Source organism: Rhinolophus sinicus, chromosome 7 (genome assembly GCF_057876585.1).
Source record: "Rhinolophus sinicus isolate RSI-liver-muscle chromosome 7, RSI-T2T, whole genome shotgun sequence".
In the NCBI taxonomy this organism is placed as follows: Eukaryota; Metazoa; Chordata; class Mammalia; order Chiroptera; family Rhinolophidae; genus Rhinolophus; species Rhinolophus sinicus.
Genome location: NC_142507.1, coordinates 4,149,074 through 4,166,708, shown reverse-complemented (window position 1 = coordinate 4,166,708; position 17,635 = coordinate 4,149,074). Strand labels below are relative to the sequence as shown.

At 45.1% G+C, this 17,635-nt stretch overlaps 2 protein-coding genes across 2 annotated transcripts in view; one reads left to right on the top strand and one right to left on the bottom strand.

The window, feature by feature from the left end:
• Positions 1–5,586, bottom strand: part of PAG1 (phosphoprotein membrane anchor with glycosphingolipid microdomains 1) — a 111,664-nt gene extending 106,078 nt beyond the window's left edge. The window contains exon 1 of the mRNA XM_019725420.3: positions 5,091–5,586. The gene's annotated coding sequence lies outside the window, so the exon portion shown is untranslated. The remainder of the gene's footprint in view (positions 1–5,090) is intronic.
• A 90-nt stretch (positions 5,587–5,676) lies between these two features.
• FABP5 (fatty acid binding protein 5) overlaps positions 5,677–17,635 on the top strand; it is a 102,787-nt gene continuing 90,828 nt past the window's right edge. The window contains exons 1-2 of the mRNA XM_088799352.1: positions 5,677–5,739; positions 6,924–7,030. Coding sequence (XP_088655478.1) covers positions 6,997–7,030 — 34 coding nt within the window. The 5' untranslated portion in view covers positions 5,677–5,739; positions 6,924–6,996. The remainder of the gene's footprint in view (positions 5,740–6,923; positions 7,031–17,635) is intronic.

The window sequence follows — 17,635 nt, the reverse complement described above, 5'->3', positions numbered from 1 at the left end:
AATAACAACTCAGACCCCAGGGATGTGAAGAACTCACTGAACGAATGTTGGCTCCTGTGTAAAATCAAGAAAAAATAGCGACGACGTGGGGCTCAGGACAAGGGTTTTGAAAATGTTACAAGTTGGTTTTGAATTTTGTATTGCACCACAGTTAGAGAGGCTATAAAGCAGACACACAGATTTGATACAATGCTCCTATTCTGAGACAACATATTTGAATCTTACTTGTTCGACATATGGATTCATTTCCTTTAAAAAGCTTAGTCACATTGTGAATGACACACAACACTACTGCAGTGTGTTCATTAAGGACACTTTTTTTTTGATTGAAATAAACTTTTTTTTTTAAATCACCCGAGAAAATCTCAGGTCTGTACACGTCTCCTTTCATTAATGAGAATGAAGCAAGGCTATGACCCCACACACAGATAAAGTGAACGTGCCTCTCCAGTATGTCCCCTTATCACTTGAAGGCTTTACACTTCCTATGTCACAATGCCAGCATGTAGTTTTCGTTTTTGAGCTCATTGCGTGAACTAAGCTGAAGCTCTTCCTCCACGAAGATGCGGAGACGCCACCACCTGGGCAGTCAGTGCCAGCTTTCCCACCCTCCCTTCAGCCCTGTCCCAGCATCCTTGTGGGGACCGAGTGAGATAGAATAGGATTACTCTGAGAAGCACACTATGGGACACACATGCAACACCGCTGAGCTCTCATGAAGGCTCCCGAATTGTAGGCAGTAGATGCTCTGTAAGGACGCATCAGACAGTCCTGGGCTCCACTCTTGGCTCCGAAACTCACTAGTGTGATTTGGGCAAGTGTGCTGGCCTTTCTGGGCCTCAGTTTCCACTTGCAAAAGAGGATAATAAAGTAACTGCCACAGAAGGTCAGCATGAGAATTACAGTAAATACTGTATGTAGCGTTCTCAGCATGGCAGCCATGCCGTGGTAAGTCCTCCGTGTGTGAGATTCATTCCCAACTCCACCCAGAAGCACAGCAGGAAGGACTAGAAACGTGGTGCATACATCCCACTCAGACCTGTCTTCCTCCCCCCCTCGCTCTGTGCTCTGGACCTCAGCAGTGTCCCAGCCAGGAGGGCCTGTCTCTGCCACGTTGCCCATGAACTGCTGTACAACCAGGAACCTGTGTTCGCCCCCAACACACAGCTCATGGATGTAGGCGGCAAGAACCCTAGAAATACCATCGGCTCCTGACACCCCAAGCCCCAAATGAAGATAATGCAAATTAGGAGAGTAAATATCCTCATTCACTTACGTCCACATTCAACGTAGCTTGGATTTAGTGTCCATGACGACAGCCAAGAGAAAGCTGCACGTCAGAGGACAGGTCTTTGAAGATGTGCAAGGGGCCACAGATAAGCCAATAAATAGACATCCCAGACAGGAAATAAAACAGAAACATATGTAAGTTCTGAAGAATTCCGTAAAAGTATATTACGGACCCAGCTCAAGTCACAAAAGTGATCGGGGAAGATTTTACTACGGAATAACCCAGAACGGAGGAGCATTTGAAATGTAAGCAGCTGATGGAGATAAAGGGAATGAACACTGTACTCTGGAAAGGAGGGCTAAACCTGACGTAGAAGATATTTCAGAGAGACGTGGAAAGCCTCAGTGGCTGACAGGACCTCCTTCTGGCACACTACCTGAGAGACTTTAGTTTCTTTTTAAATTTTGTTATTTGATTGTATTTAGTTTATTTTCTATCGGGATATAATTGACATATAACGTTAAATTAGTGTCAGTGTACAATGTAACGACTCAGTAATTTACACCGCACTACGTCGGTTACTATCTGTCACCACACATAGTTACACATTTTTCTTCTTGTGATGAGAACTTTGAAGGTCTACTCTGTTAGCAACCTTCAAATATACAACAGAGTCAGTACTGCTAACTAGAGTCTCCATGCTGTACAGAGTTCTGATTTTTAAAAAAGAAAGCCGACGTAGAACATCTGCCTTGAAGTACTGTCAGTGGCAGGAGACATTAGCTGAGAGGTTTAATTAGATATTAAATCCGTCTGTTGCTTGTGTGCATTACACAGCCATTCGCTTTTCATATCTAGAAAAGAGAGTCAGGGCTTGCCAATGGCTAGAACACTGCTTAGTATCTGGGGGATAACCCAAGGCGGCCACAAAACTACTGTGGCCTGTCCATCATCCCCACGCTCTGGTGGTCCGGTAAGACGTCCAACAGGGCGTGGGCCAGGTTTTCACGCAGCGCTGCTCACACAGGACCCGATACTGCTCCCAGAGACACGGGTCCAGAGGCCAAGTAGAAGCAAGCTCACTTAACGTGAGGGAGATGAATTACTTCCATTTCTGACTATACAGTACCACATGCAGCAAAGGGCCAGGCCCCTCTCTCTCTGCCCCTGGGAGTGCTCCAGCTGGGACTAAAGTCATGCTCAGGGATGACGGGGTGCTGTCTGTGGACGACTGCTGCTGTAGCGGGGCTGTAGGCTGCACGGAGCCCCCACCGCCCCACCTGCAGGCAGGTAAGCAACCGGGAACCAGCGTCCTCCCGTGGGAGCTGTAACATCCCACCATTTTGTTTTCTTGACTCACTGAATTTATGAAGAAGGAAGTAAAAAGCGACTGAGCCCACTTGAAAGGGAAGGAGGACCCCACTTCACCTGCTGGTGCCCCCACGACTGGCCCGGGTGGGCGAGGGATTCAACAATACCTACGATGAGGAGAAGAATAGACGGAGAGCCGTGGTGTGAGTGCATTCAGTACTCTGCATACTTCCCTGCGTCACCTAATTGTCCTCATCTGTACATTGAAGTGAATCATGCACCTGTTTCATGACACGATGGTGAGGATGAAAAGAGAAGAGATGGAGAAAGCACCTTGCAAGTCGGGGCAGCAGCGTCAAACAGAACAGGGTTTGAAACAGACAGACACAGGGGAAAGATCCCAACACTGACTTCCACTCTTTGATCTTCCTGACCTTTGATTTCCTCCTCTCCAGAGTGCACGTGGAGCAACCCACCTCACCAAGGTGCTGCGGGAGACGGCAGGCCAGACGCCAGCCGGCATCTGCGTTACTGGGAGGTGCTCCTCTCCCGTATTATACGTGAGCTGATTCTGTCCACCTCCGTCAGCAGTCATTCAATGTCGTCCACGGTCTCCACAGATGCACTTCTTTCCTAACAACGATCCAGTTGACCCAGTTGGATCCATTTGACCCAGTTTACTGTGCCAGACACTGGTTTTCAACAGGTTCCCATCTGTGAACTCGTTTACTCCTCACCATAATCCAGTGAGGTAGGTGCTCCTATTACCCCCATTTCACAGATGAAGACACTGAGGCACAGAGTTTAGGTCACCCGCCCAGATTCAAATGGATGGTACCAGAGCTGCTAGCCCACTCCGCTAGTCTGTCCCCCTCACAGTGATGCAACAGTGTTTTGGAAGCCACCCCATTTGAGATCCCATGCCCGGATGTCAGCTCTTTTAGAGATTAAGCCTTGGGCGCTCTCACAAACTACAATGTGTGTTGACTAGACTAACTTTTCAACTTTTGAAATAACAGTGTGTGTGTTTTCTTTAAAAAAAAAAAAAAAAAACTATGACGTTTTAAATGAGGTGCCTATAACTAGTTCATCGTGTTCTATATGCTGAGATACCATAAATAAAAGTGCTTCTTTCTTTAAAGATTATCTAAATAAACCTGACATTAAAATACACCCCTGAGTTGTGGTTTACACAACTGTATTACAAGTCCAAATTAAAAACTACATATACAGCAGTCTTAATGTTATGTGTTTGGTTAAACCAATGACTTCTATGCCAACTAATCTGAATATTCTCCTTATTTCTAATATCCACTGTCTTAGTAACCGCAGTAATGGATGGTATTTCCAAGTATTCCTTTTACAAATTTAATCAACCCCACTACTAAACATCAATGATGATAACCTACTGCTCCACTTGAAAGGAATCTCTAGAGGAGCGAGGAGAAAGAAAGGTTACAAAATTCTATCCTTCAAAGTGGACCGGAGAGCTACCTATAAATCATGCTCTTTGTTTATTAAGACAATTCAGTCCATCAGTACACTTAACTTTCAGACTCAACAATTGTCTGGCACGAACAATTTCCACTTTTTCTAAAACAAAGGGGATGTGTTCAGAAGTGGTCCTCTGCAAGCTCCCTGTACAATGCGTGCTATTTTTAAACATGATTTATGCGGCTAATTCCTGGAGCTGTCTTGGAAAATTTACTGGGTTTTTTGCCTCGCATGCTCCCTATTAGGAGAAGACGCTCCAATCTGAGGACAGCACGCTGTTTCAGACTCCAGGCTGCTATATCACGTCAGCTTTTGCATTAAATACTGTTCAAGCTGGACCTTAACAAATGGCATGGAGAGCCACAGCTGCAGCCACTGCAGAGAGAGAGTTTCCCCCCACGGGAGGCTTACGTAAGACGCACAGGACAGTCAGGGAGAAACTCAAGTGTCATCGGTATCCTATTTCTTTGGGACCTGCCCACATTCTTAAAGTGTATGAAATTGCGTGAAATCGCACAGACAGAGCGGGCATCTCATTTTATCTGCCTTATAGCACGAAACGCTGGGTTGACATGTAAGTTGCTCTGCCCGCAAAGGACTGGGCTATTATGGAAACACGGGCAACTTCTGCCCCAGGGTAAGAAAAAAGTGGGGCGCGCAGGAAGCCTGGAGGCCTGGCAAAGCTCGCATCCCCAATGACGCCGTCGCATTCGGGGATATTACAGGAGTCACTCCCCTGAGGACTTAGGGCAGAGGTGACAAGACCCTGTGCCGTCCTCCCTCTGCGCCCCCCCCCGCCCCCCCATCACACACAGAGCCAAGAAGCTCGGATATGCGACCAGCCGCAGGCGAAGCGCCCTCCGAGCACCTGTCCTCTCACTGCACGTTTCCAACTGGCACGTTCGTCCGAGGCTGGAGCCAGCCGGCCCCGGACTGCGGCCTCTCCCCGCGTGCCATGTCCGCTTCCTGCACCCGGACCTCCCCAAACTGGTGCCCTGCTCACAAGAGGTGCCACCCAGCTTCCCACGCACGAAGATAATTAAGAAAAACCTACCTGCCCTCTGCACGGCTTCCTCGAACTTCAGAAACTGGAGTCAACTCACTGGGACGCAGGCGACAGGGCGCCTTCTTGGGGACCGCGCTCGGCTGAGCGCAGCCGGCGGCCCCGCACTGCGCGGGCGGCTGCTCTGCACCCGCAGCCTCGGCGCGGCGGTGCCCGGCGTCGGCCACCGGCCAGGGAGCAGCGCGCGGCGACAGCGGCCGAGGCTGCACGGGGCCGCGCCGACCGAGCGCTGCGCTGCCGCGCACCCCGGAGGGCGCGTCGGAGCCCCGGGTGCGTGCGCCCCGTTCCGAGGGGATCGCGCCTCCACAGGGAGCGCGGCCGCAGGGAAGCCGAGCGCCGTAGCCCGCAGAGCCGCCAGCCCTCGCCCAGGCTCGGTCACATCGCGGGCGCCCGGCGGCGGGCGGGCGAGGGGCGCGCGGGCACCGCAGTCCGCACTGGCCGCGGCGTGGCGGAGAATGACAGCGCCGAGGAGGAGCGGCCGTGCCGCGCGGGCGCCAGTGCGCATGAGCCCGCGCGTCACCGGGAGGGCGGGGCGAGCGTGGAAGGGGCGGGGCGAGCGGGGAGGGGCGGGGCGTCCCGCCGTCAGGTCTGGAGCCCCCGGAGGCTTCCCGGGTGCAGCGTCTTGCCTGCTTGCCACAAGGTACCGGGTCTCCTGCTTCACATTTGGGGAGCCTAAATCTGCGTGGTTGGACTTGTTTATCTCCAGGGTCCATTGTCCCTTCAAAACCACTGTTGACTCTAAGCAGTCCTTAGGGCCTGGGCAAGCCCATGAAAGCCAGTTTAACTCAGGTTATAGCTTAACCCATAAAGGTCTGGAATTTAGTGGACAATGGTTCTCTGTCTTGCCGGCCTATTAAAGTCACTTGGGAAGCTTGTAAGAGCCCTTTGCCCTGGCTGCACCCCAGAATCTTGGGTAGCGCCCAGGTATAGTAGGTTGTAAAGCTTCCCAGGTGGTACGACAGAGCATCTCAAACCTTTACTGAATGGCAGAATCACCTGGGGATTTGGTTAAACTGCAGGTTCCGATTCAGTAAGGGGAGAGTTTTCGTTTCTAACAAGCTCTCCAATGATGCCAGGTCCCGACCACCCCATCCTTGCTTCTCAAAGTGTGGTCTTAGAATCAGAATCAGAGGTTCTGAAGCATCCGTGTGCTGAGAACCACCTGAGTGGCTTCTAAAATATGCAGAGCACATTCCTTACTCCTCGTGGTTGTGGTTCAGGTGCTGGGCAAAGGTGGGGCTCTGGAATTCCTTTCTAGATGAGTCTGATATGGGTGTTGTTTGGGCCAAACTTCAGGGTATGACCAGCTGCCTGAAGTTGGGAATAGACGTTTGCCGTGAAAAGAGCCAAGCTGGGTGGAGCGCTCAGGACGTTGGGCCAAGGCAAAGTCCAATTTCAACTGGTGCTTTGTTTGGCTAGTCAAAATTTTCTACGACGAACATGCATTCCTTAGTAGGAAATATATAAATTATATGAAACACACATATTCTTTACAAATATCATTCAAGGGCCTTGAAGTTATCATTAGGAGGGGAGGGGTCGAGTAGGGAGCAGAGGGATGGGGCAGGGGTGTTAGATGGCCTGTGCACAGTGCATTGCAGAAGGAAGGGTACCTAGGAGGAAACAAAGCTTGGATTCCACCTAGAGCCTAGAGAGACACGCCTTGGAGAAGAAGATCTAGAGTCCAGGCTGGGCCTCCTTCTCGTAGCACAGGGTGAAACTCAGGTGTCTGAGAGTTTATGAATGTAAGCATCACGTACATTCATCGAAATCTCACAACAGTCTCGTAAATTGGATATAAAAGATGTTCTGCCCATTTTACAGATTCAGAAAAGGAAGCTGTGGACATTAGTTCACTTACACGAACAGTGGAATTTGAACAAGAGGGAAGAGCTGGATGTCAGACGTGGCTTCTGTAACTAAGGAAAACAGTGAGTAAGATCTTACAAAGAACATGGTGTCTGTGTTTACTATTCACATCCTTGAAAGCCTGTGCCTAAATCCTGAGTGGGAAAGGCTTTCATTTTTGTAGGGAAGGAATGCATCTTGTGTCTGGTTTTGCGACTCCATGAACTGGGATGCAACATGTCATTCTAAGACCATCCCAAGTCGTAGGACTTTGCAGCTTCTCTGTGCAGGTTTCACCCAGAGGCTCAGAAAACAGCACTCACATTTTCTGGGGTTAAGTGTCATCACCATCCTCATTCAAAGAAGCCGGTGCTGTAGACAAAAATCCAGGCAACCACAAGTGCCAAGCCCCTGTCCTTTTCCTCTGCTCTGCTTTCTACAAATGACGTCCTGAGCACTGTTTTTCATACCAAGATCTGCCGTCAGTAAATTAGAACCAAATGTATTTCAAAGCCACTCCTTGATACAGAACCGGAGTGTCAGGAATGGTTCTTGTGCTTGTGATAAATGCTATGGACGGTATCTTCAACCTGAGTAAAGCTTTGGAAGAAAGTGTGTGATGTTTATATGCAGTCTCCTAATTGAGAGGTTTGCCTGGGAATGCTGCACTGTAAATTATGGCCTCCCCACCTTTATCTTTCTGGCCAATGTAACTCTTCCATTAGAGCGACTCTTCCGTGCGATTATGAAATACATATTTTAAAAAGGAATGAATGCCTAATTTAAAGAGAATTCTCTGTGGGTGAGGGAGCTGGTTGTGGAATTTTGTTAGCTCAGTTTTTAATAAGAAAATATTTTTTAAAAACAAAGGTAGCATGATAGTCATGTTGGGACTTTTAGGAGAAGAATTCATCCTGTTTTCTTAGGTGTTGGAATCTCCAATCAAAATATTTATCTGTATGGTCTATGAGTTCATTTGCATATTGACTTTAAGAAATCCAGGATATAATTATATAGAAAGTTAATTCGTATGTCCCATTGCCATTGCATTTTGAGCTACTATTCTTGGCAATAAACACATGAAGTGTGTGATGTTGGATTCATATTGACTGTCAATACTGACTGTGTCTGAGTTAGAATTTGTTTCTCATTAGCTGCTGTTGTCTGGCAGGTATAGCTGCTGCGTTTTTTTTTTTTCTCTCTCTCTCTGAGGTCTGTATTTCTTCCTCATGGGTCAGCAAAACCTGCTCTTTGGCTGAGAAAGTCTTCATTCAATACCTCTAAAAGACCCAAGAGTGAGGATATCAATTATCCAGGTCCTAGCAACTCCTTTGATCCTATTCTCTGCTCCTTCAACAAGCTGCACCCAAAATAGATGTGTATTCAGCCCTTTCTGCTAAGAATCACAGGCTGCTCATGGAGCTGAGACGTTTTGGCCCCCCAAATTCTCCATATGCATTAATTACATTTCTTCATCTGTGTTACTCAAAGGGATATCTTGAACCTGAAAATCTTCCCACCTCTGCCTACGTCATTGTTACAGTCCAGATAAGAGCAGTGGGGAGTCCAAGGTGACTGGCAAGGCTGTGGAAATGTAGAATCAGATTTCACTAGGGAAAAAATAAGGTTGCCATAAAATTTTAACTCAAGTTGTGCTTGGTTCTTGGACATGGTTTATTGTGTTTGCCTTGTTTGAACACATGCAGCTGCTTGTAACTGCTCTGGAAACCATAACCAAATCTGTGGTGGGACATGGGGTGGGGGTGGGGGAAGGGATAGGGAGACAAACATTCTGTCTTTTTTTCCTGGGAAACTTTTGAAACCTATTGGAAAGCCGAATTCCTCTTGCCCTAACTCAGGACACTTACAGAGTGCCTGAATTTCAAATGTCTACTTCTGAATGGCTTGTTCTAAATAATTTGTTCAAATAACTTGGAGCAGTCAATATAATGGATTTTCAGGCTACCTCCAGAATGTTTTTTAAACTCATGAATCAGTTAATGTAGTATCCACTGTAACTGCAAGCCTGAAAGCAAATAGTGTGAGGCTTCTGACCCTGTGGTAAGACTGGAGTTTGGGGCTGGAGAGGATGGAATTTAGGGTCCGAAGAGGACGCCTGGCTATGGCTTGTAGTGGCTGAGGAGCAGAAGCTGGTGAAGAATGGGTATCAGAAGCCTCTGAGAGAATGTTGGGAGAAGTGTGGGCTTGTGATCCAGAAGAGAAATAGCAGTTGAAACTGTATCCTGTGATTGAGTGCTTGCCTGTACGGGCAACCTCGGGTATACTGTGGGTTTGGTACCAGACCACTGCAATAAAGCGAGTATCACAATAAAGAGTCATACTCTTTTTGCTGGTGGAGGGTCCTGCCTTCAATTTGTAGGAAAAAATGCAACATCTGGGAAGTGCAACAAAGTGAAGCACAATAAAACAAGATGTGCCTGGACTTAAAGTGTTAAGAGTCCCACATTTTGACTTCATCTCGAGGGAAAAAAATGATCAGAGATGAGTAGATTATAAACCCATTGTAAATAGATAAAAGCTTGAAAAAACTGCTACAGAAAAGTGTATTCACTGTGAATTTCTAAGAATTACCAACCCCTCCCTCCCAACCAAGTTGCCCACCTAGAAGGACAGGCTGGCTGGTGGAGAGGCCACGTGCATTGTGGGAACGCACAGTTGTCTGGCTGGGGCTCCCAGCATCTCCCTCTGTCGGCTGTCATCACGTGGCTGCTCCACACAAATGCTAGTTGCTAGTGTAGCTTTTCTTTTTTTTTCTTCTAGAGTTCCAATCTGCAGCTAGACGGGCCCCAGTGTCCATTCGATCACTGTCACGTACGCAATGATTAACTGTGGTTTTTAAGAGCGTGCTTTCCTTTTCTGACAGAAGACTTAAGGGTGACTTTAGGGGATCATGTGGAGAAGACTTTCAGGGGAGATCGAGACAAAACCTGCGAATGTTATTCTTTGTCCTCACACTGTGCTGCAAAGGAAAAGGCAAGAAGGCTTAGGACTGAAAACTTCCAGATTTTTCTACTGGGAGAAAGAAATTCTGGTGGGAAGAGAAAGTGAAAACAGAGAGTGCCTTAAGGAGATGTCTTCCCATCACAGATTAAAGAATAGATATGCCCATCCTCCTTTGTCATCCTGACCTTGCTCATTCCTTAAATTTCTACCCTGACCTCACCGCTCATGATCTGACGCATGTCAGCCACTGCTGTGGAGGCTGATAATGTGGGCAGAGAATCCTTAGGTTTACGTTTCAATTCTTCTGCCTTTAGCACTTCCATGTAATACGAACTTAACTTAAATTTAAAAACTTAAATGTTAAGTAAGCATCCGAGAAAACTGTGTGTTTCCTTAGTCATAAATCATTCACCAGCCAACAACCCCAAATTCAGGATTGAGAAAGGAAGGTGTATCAAGTTGACAAGTTTCACTGCCAAGAGAAGCTAGCTAAGTGTGCATTCTCTAAAGTCAGAAAGATGTGAAACGCTTTTAGTGGCTAAAGCATATCTGCCATTTCTTGCCCTGTTGTATATCTTCTTCTTCTTCCATTCCCACCCTCTCAGCACCTTTTCAGCAAATAGACTTTTCGGCTCTCAGCCTGTACCTCCCCTGGAGTCGAGGCCACCCCTTGTTATGGCGGAGCAAAAGATCACAGGGAAAGGACATTCTGTGGCTTTCTGTTTGGGTTAGAAGCCCATTTAGAAGTGGAGGAATGTGCGTTGTTTACATGGCTTTCCTACTCAGTCTGCATAAGATTCCTTTTCTGGAAAACGATAATAGTAGCAGCTGTTGTTACTTTCTGAAAGAGTTAGCCATTTGCCTATCCTTAGTTCCCCATGAAGAAGAAGCTTTCAGTTTCTGCTGAACCCTTCCCTACTCCCTCAACAGAGCACCCTTTCCAGGAAGGGTGGCTGGCCAATACTAGTGAGGGCTGGTGAGAGCGAAAGTCTCCACACCCTTGGCGGTGGGCAAACCTACTGTTCTGAACAAGCAATGAAAGCTCCTGAAATTTGAGATGTTACTTGTGTGGTTGCTGCTCAGACCCTCAGTGGATCTCAAACATATTCTTCGGGGGATGGATAAAAGTCCAATCCTACAGCATGATGGAAAAACAGGGCACCTTGGCGATTTCACAGCCACTCATGTAGAGAAAAGAATTTCCAGAGGCAAAAGCCATAAAGTAAACCATCGCGCCATGATGTCTTATAAAAACAGCAGTGGGTTTTAGAAATATTTAATCCCAGATTCCACTGACGTGCACGAGGTATTTCCTGTTTCTGGAAAGTGAGAGGAAAATGAAGCTGTGTTTGAAAGCAAGCAAGTGGAGCCAGATGTTGGTCTTGCTAATGCTCTCCAGAGCCTGGGACTCATGTGGTGGCTGTCAGGGACATGCAGGACAGCTGTCCAAAGCCATGGGAGCCTCATTTCTCTTGGCCAGGAAAGAACGTGTAGACGCTGTTTTGTTTATACACAGAAGGGGACAGCTGAGCCCAAGGGACGTTATTTTGGTTTATAGAGCCAGTGACAGCAATTGAAAACATTATTTAGATACCTTTGGCAGACTTCGTCCAAATCACGTATGCAAGGAATTCTCATGAACCACCCAACTACAGTAACATTCTAAAGGGTTTTTTGTTTTGTTTTTGAAGAGAATACTAGACTATAACATCGTGAAACCAGTTATAGGCAATCTGAGAGTAGTTTGCTTCATCCATACTAATTTGAATTTTTTTTTTTTTTTTTTCTGAAAATACGTGGTTGGACTTCTTGGTTCAAAGAGCCTTGGGTATACCGGAGTGATGGCTATCTGCTTTATCTTTCACTATGCCCCATCCCGAATCTCCTACTTTGGTCAAATCGGTTGGCTCTTCATGGTTTCATTACCCTTTGTACTTTCTTAATTCTGCAGTTTACTCTTGTTTTCTTTACTCATCATCTCTGTCCTTCAAATACCAGCCGTACTCCAATGGCTAATTCATACCTCACCACATTCATGAAGTTGACCTTGAATGTCCTAGTTCCCATGTTGGAGGGGTTTCTCCTGTGACCTTCTTTCATACCCACTGTTTATGTCATCCACATGGCATTGCTCCTAAACTGTCCCTGGTGCTTGCACAGACCTTCAAATGCCCTTGGGATTTCTTGAGTGACAGGAGTGTCTTGTGATACTCATAACAAATGCCTTTGGACCATACCTGGGTTTATGCGAATGAGATGTGGAGAGGAACTAGCTATAGGGCTTTCAACCCCACCAGGTGACCTCTGGGGAAACAAAGGGGGTTGGAGATTGAGTTCAATCATGTGGCCAATGGTTTCATCAATCATGCCTACATAATGAGCCCCCAGTAACTCAGGACACCAAGCGTGGGGAGCTTTCTGGTTGGAGCTTTCTGGTGGAGATGTTACTGTGCTAGGAGGGTGGTTCGCCCTGACTCCAGAAACTCCTGCACGCAGTGCTTTTCCAGACCTCGTCCTGTGTACCTTCTCTTCTGGCTCTTCATTTGTATCCTTTATAACAAAACAGTAACCATAAATATAGGGCTTTCCTGAGTTCTGTGAGTCATTCTGGTGAACTATCGGATCTGAAGGAAGGTTGCTGGAACCTCTGAAATTATAGTGAAGTCAGACCGAATGGCAGGAAACCTGAGGACCCCACTTGCAGCTAGCATGATGTCAGGGCAAGCTGGGGGGATCTTGCCCTGTAACCGGAGGGATCTGACCCTAACTCCAACCAGCATCAGAATTGAACGGAATTGTAGGACACCCAGTTGGTGGCAGAGAACTGGTGTCAGAACACAATATTACATCATGCCTTTAGAAACACACCCTGCTTTTGTGCCTTATTTATAGCGCTGATTAACACAGAGCAGAAATGGCATCACCATCTCAAGACGAGGAAGCGAGCAATTACATCAGATGATTTTATCCATTATCAGTCAACCTGCAATGCTGTTGATGGCCCGTGAAGTAATCAACAGATTTAGTGTGTCCCTCCCATCTCCCTAGCTGGACTGTCAGCTTCTGGGGGTCAAGTCTCCCCATTTTCTACGTCTTTATATTTCAAACCATGCCTAGTGAATTGTCTTAAAAATCCCAAGTATTAATGACCTGTTTTATGGTTGACCATGTTGATGTACAAATACGTCCTTTATTATAACACTCACTTTACATTTCATGCCTATTTAACAGTCTTGTCTGTCTGAACATTACTTTAATAGTAATTTTTCTCTCCTTATTTCACAGATAGGAATAGCTAAGCCAGAGATAAGCATCTTTCCTAGGATTTCAGAGTACGTCAGGACCAGACCAGAAATTAAAAGTCCATCTCACTTGGGTTTCCACGCCTGTTACTGACTTATCATACCCAGGTCCAGCCATTATATGGAGACAGTGATACACACTGACGTAGCCATTGGGGTTCAGAGTCAGGTTCTGTTGGCACACTTGTCATGCATCTTAGAATTGTTCATCTAGCCTTGTGTCTATACTAATGATTAAACTCCATGTCTTCCTGCTAAATTAAGTCAGTGCATCAGTTATACTGATAGGAAGGGTTAACAATCTAACTTAAAAAAGGATAAGAAATGGACGTCAGGCATTGACAAACATTGAAAAAAGAAATCTCAAGTGTGTAAAAATGTGTATTGCTTACTTAGCAGGTTAACATTGAAGTATCCCTACTGAGTTGTAGCTGGACTCACTATTTGAATCTTCTTCGTGTTATGAATCAGAATTGAAACAGTAACTTTGCAGCCAGAGGAGTTTCTAATGATGATGGGGATGCCAGCCAACAATGTATTTCAGACAGGCGAACAGAGGGAGAAATCTCATTTTATTTTATCTGACGCAATGTTACTCTCCAGAAGTAATGACTTGCTTTTCTAACACGCCAAACTTTTACTTTCTTACGAAAAGAATAGCTGAAAATGACAGTGACTGGAGTTAGGGAGCAGTCATTCCTGTAACATGCTGTTTGGCAACATGCAGGCGTGTCTGTTCAGAGCTTTAAATTCCCCTGAAACATGTGGTAGGAAACATCCAAGTCTATTGCACAAAGATAATAAGAAACTTGTGTTCATAGGCTGGTTCTCAATACATTTCTTGAGGAGATTTATGTAAGGTGGCAAATGCTGCCACAAAGGATTTGTTCCCGGAGACTTCAGTTTAGACACGATTTGTGGCACTTTCTCTGAGACAAAGCAGGCGATTTTTGTGGCCATTTTGCAGTGAAGAGAATGACTCATGGTCCTCCCCTTCTAGAAGGCTCCTGGATACACAGAGATGAGCTTGTGACCTGGGATGTTTTTCCAATACAAGCTCTTGTATGTACCTGTATATGCTCTACACTGGGGGACACCTGGATGATTGGACTTTGCAAGAGAAGTCTTCAGAGTTGGCCTGATTTCGGTTATTTCAATAGGATTTAATTCCAGGGGCATCCCGATCAGGTCTCTTTCGAGATCCACATAGAGTAAGTCCACACTTTCAGAATTTCAGAGCAGTGTCCGAGCTAATGGAGACTTTTCTGAATTAGGGGCGATACGGTCATATGGTCCACTGCAGGCTAACCTCCTGGGGCCACACGAGAATTGGTGGAGGTTGGTTTACACAAAAGTGGCTAGAGAGTCTGCACCTGCTGCAGGAGGCACCCCAAAGCAGTTTCCTTTTCTTGTAGGTCCCTGCACAGTGGTTAGCCGTGTGTACCCTGGGGGATTGTCACCCAGGTTACATTCTTCCACTGCCAGGTGATAGAATCTTGGCCCAGTTGCGCATTCTCTCTCTGTCTCAAGATTCCTCATTTGTAAAATGTAACAACAGCTTATCGTAGTTAATGTATAATAAGAAGGTAAATAAAGCTAATGGTTTTTACGCATTTGGCACAGTCTCTGGAACTTACGAAGTGTTCCAGTAACAACCAGGAGTGCTTCTCAGTGCCAGGTGATGTCTGTGCTTTTTATGGAGCTGACGCCTTTAGTTGTCACAAAGCCAGTGTGAGATCCTGCATTTCCGTTTGACAGATGAAGAAACGGAGGCACATACAGGCCACGTAACTTATCCCAGATTGCACAGCAAGTGAGCAGCAGATTACCTCGACACATTTCACCCAGGCCTCGTGGCTCCAGAGTCAATGCATTGTCTGCTGCCTCTCTCATAAATTAATGGGAGGTTTTATTATTGTTGTTTTCCTGTCAGTCTTTCCTGTAAGTCTTTCCAACTCCGTGACACAGACATGACCTCTGTTCCCTCAGGTCTTATGTCCCAGGAGAAGCAGCAGTTGGCTTCTCCCATTGCTAAACCACTCAAGCCACTTGTCACTCGCGAGAGTCCCTTGGGGAAGGGAAAAGGTAGCAGGAAGAGCTGAGAGGCCTTGTATGAGGAGTGATATTTTTGTTTGGATCCTGGCACTCCCCTAGCTATGTCAACTTGAAGAATTTCTCTGGGCCTTAATTTCCTCAATTACGAAATGACAGATTCAAACTAGAATATTGCTATGCATTTTCTGTATCTAAAATTTCACACTAGTCTATATACCTACACGTAAAAATTTACAGAATACCTACTATGTACTCTTTGCTGTGGATAGAAAAAAAAAAGAATATATGGAAGCTGTGATTCCAAACACAAGTAACTTTAATCAAGCATGCCAGATACTTGGACAGGTAACCAGGATGGAGAGCCTGTGTGAGTTGGGAAGACCTGGGTTCAAATATTCTTTTTCTTTCCTATCTGTGTATCACCTTGAGCAAATTATCTGTCTGAACTTGACTTTCTCATTTGTAAAGTAGGCTTGATGATATTTTTCTTATGAGATTTGGGTCATTGCTGGTACTCGTAAATGTTAGTAAAAGAATTCAGCTACTGCTTTGAATAACTATGTTATTCAAGAGACAGAATATAGGGATATGAGCAGGAAACATATAGTACTGTGAAGATTTAAAAAGTGCATATTAAATCATGGGCAAAGTCAACTTCCAGGTTCTGTTTACACGCTAAACTGAAGAAGAGGGGATATTCCAAAGCACACTGGAAACTGGTTACATTTAACAACTAGGCCCCAAACGCGGTTTTCCAGTAAGGTCTCTTCTAGCTCATAGTCTCCAGAAATGCCCTCACCCTGTGCTCTGGCGGGGGGGGGGGGGGGGGGGGGGGGGTTGGAGCAGCACGAGAAACATGCCACTGACCCAATTGAAAAACAAAGAAAAATGAAGTGGAAGGAGACTGAGTTCAGAGACTTACGAAGCCAACCATTACGTTTGCGAACTTAGTTGCCAGACCTTGCACTGCCCCTTGGTGGACGGCTGGGTGCAGGTGGCAGGTCTGTGAAGGTTCCAGTTCCGTCCTGACTCAGGAGTCCGACGTGCATATCGTACGGCACAGCTTACACCCTGATCACGTTTAAATTCAGGGCTCCCAGTAGTGTTATCAGTGCAGCTCAATTCAGCAAATAGGTGTCTCACTCAAGCTTTCTACATTGCCACAGCCTGTGTTCTCTTTGGGCACGAGAGGAAAGAACCCAAGAGGGACCTGTTCTCATGGAGAACAAAGGAAAGAACCCAACTGCATTGGGTAGTTAAATTGCTGATTGTTAGCAAAGAAATGTTTTCTAAAAATAAAAGTGCCATTATTTAAATATATAAATCCAACATATATTTATATTTTGTATTTATATATTTAAATAGTATATATTAAATATATATTAGACATAGTATATATTTAAATATATTTAAATAGTATATATATGTACTATTATTTTTATTGCTTTTTTTCTTAAAACAGGAAAAATAAGGAAAAACAAATACTGAATGTCCATCGATAGGAGATGGTTTCTTAAATTATTGTACTTCCACTATGTGGAATATTATGCAGTTATTTGATAGAATGAGGTAGATCTATATGAAAGGAATTGGGAAAATGTAATGGTATATAGTTAAAAAAAATTAGTTATGTAAACTAATCCATTTTTGTAAAACAACGATGATAGCAATGGTATTTTCCGTGTTTCCCTGAAAATAAGACCCAGCCGGACAATCAGCTCTAATGCGTCTTTTGGAGCAAAAATTAATATAAGACCTGGTATTATTTTACTATAATATAAGACCTGGTATAATATAATATAGTATAATATAATATAATATAATATAATATAATATAATGTAAAATACCGGGTCTTATGTAATATAATATAGTATAATATAATATAATACCGGGTCTTATATTAATTTTTGCTCCAAAAGATGCATTTGAGCTGATTGTCTGGCTAGGTGTTATTTTCGGGGAAACATGGTAGACGTATACTGTATATGTTGGCTTAGCAAAGGAATAAGTTAAGGAAGGTCATACCACATTTTTAACAGTGGTTACATCATTTGGGCAGACTTTTGAATTGTAATGCAGAGAGGTAATACCTTTAATCAAAAGCATCGAAACAAATGCTTTACCGGTGAAAAAATACATAATGTTAAGTAGAAAATCTAGACTTCATCTCAACTAAGAAAAATAAAACAGGAGTATTATGGAGATGAAAGTGTCGGCATGTTAACAATATTTGCCTCAGGGTAGAATAATGATCGTCACAAGTAAATCTTTTCTCTCCCTCTGGACACTTTTATGTCCTTTCTGTGTTGTCTACAGAAGCATGCATTGATATAACAGTCAGGGGGAAAAAATGCAACTTATAAAGC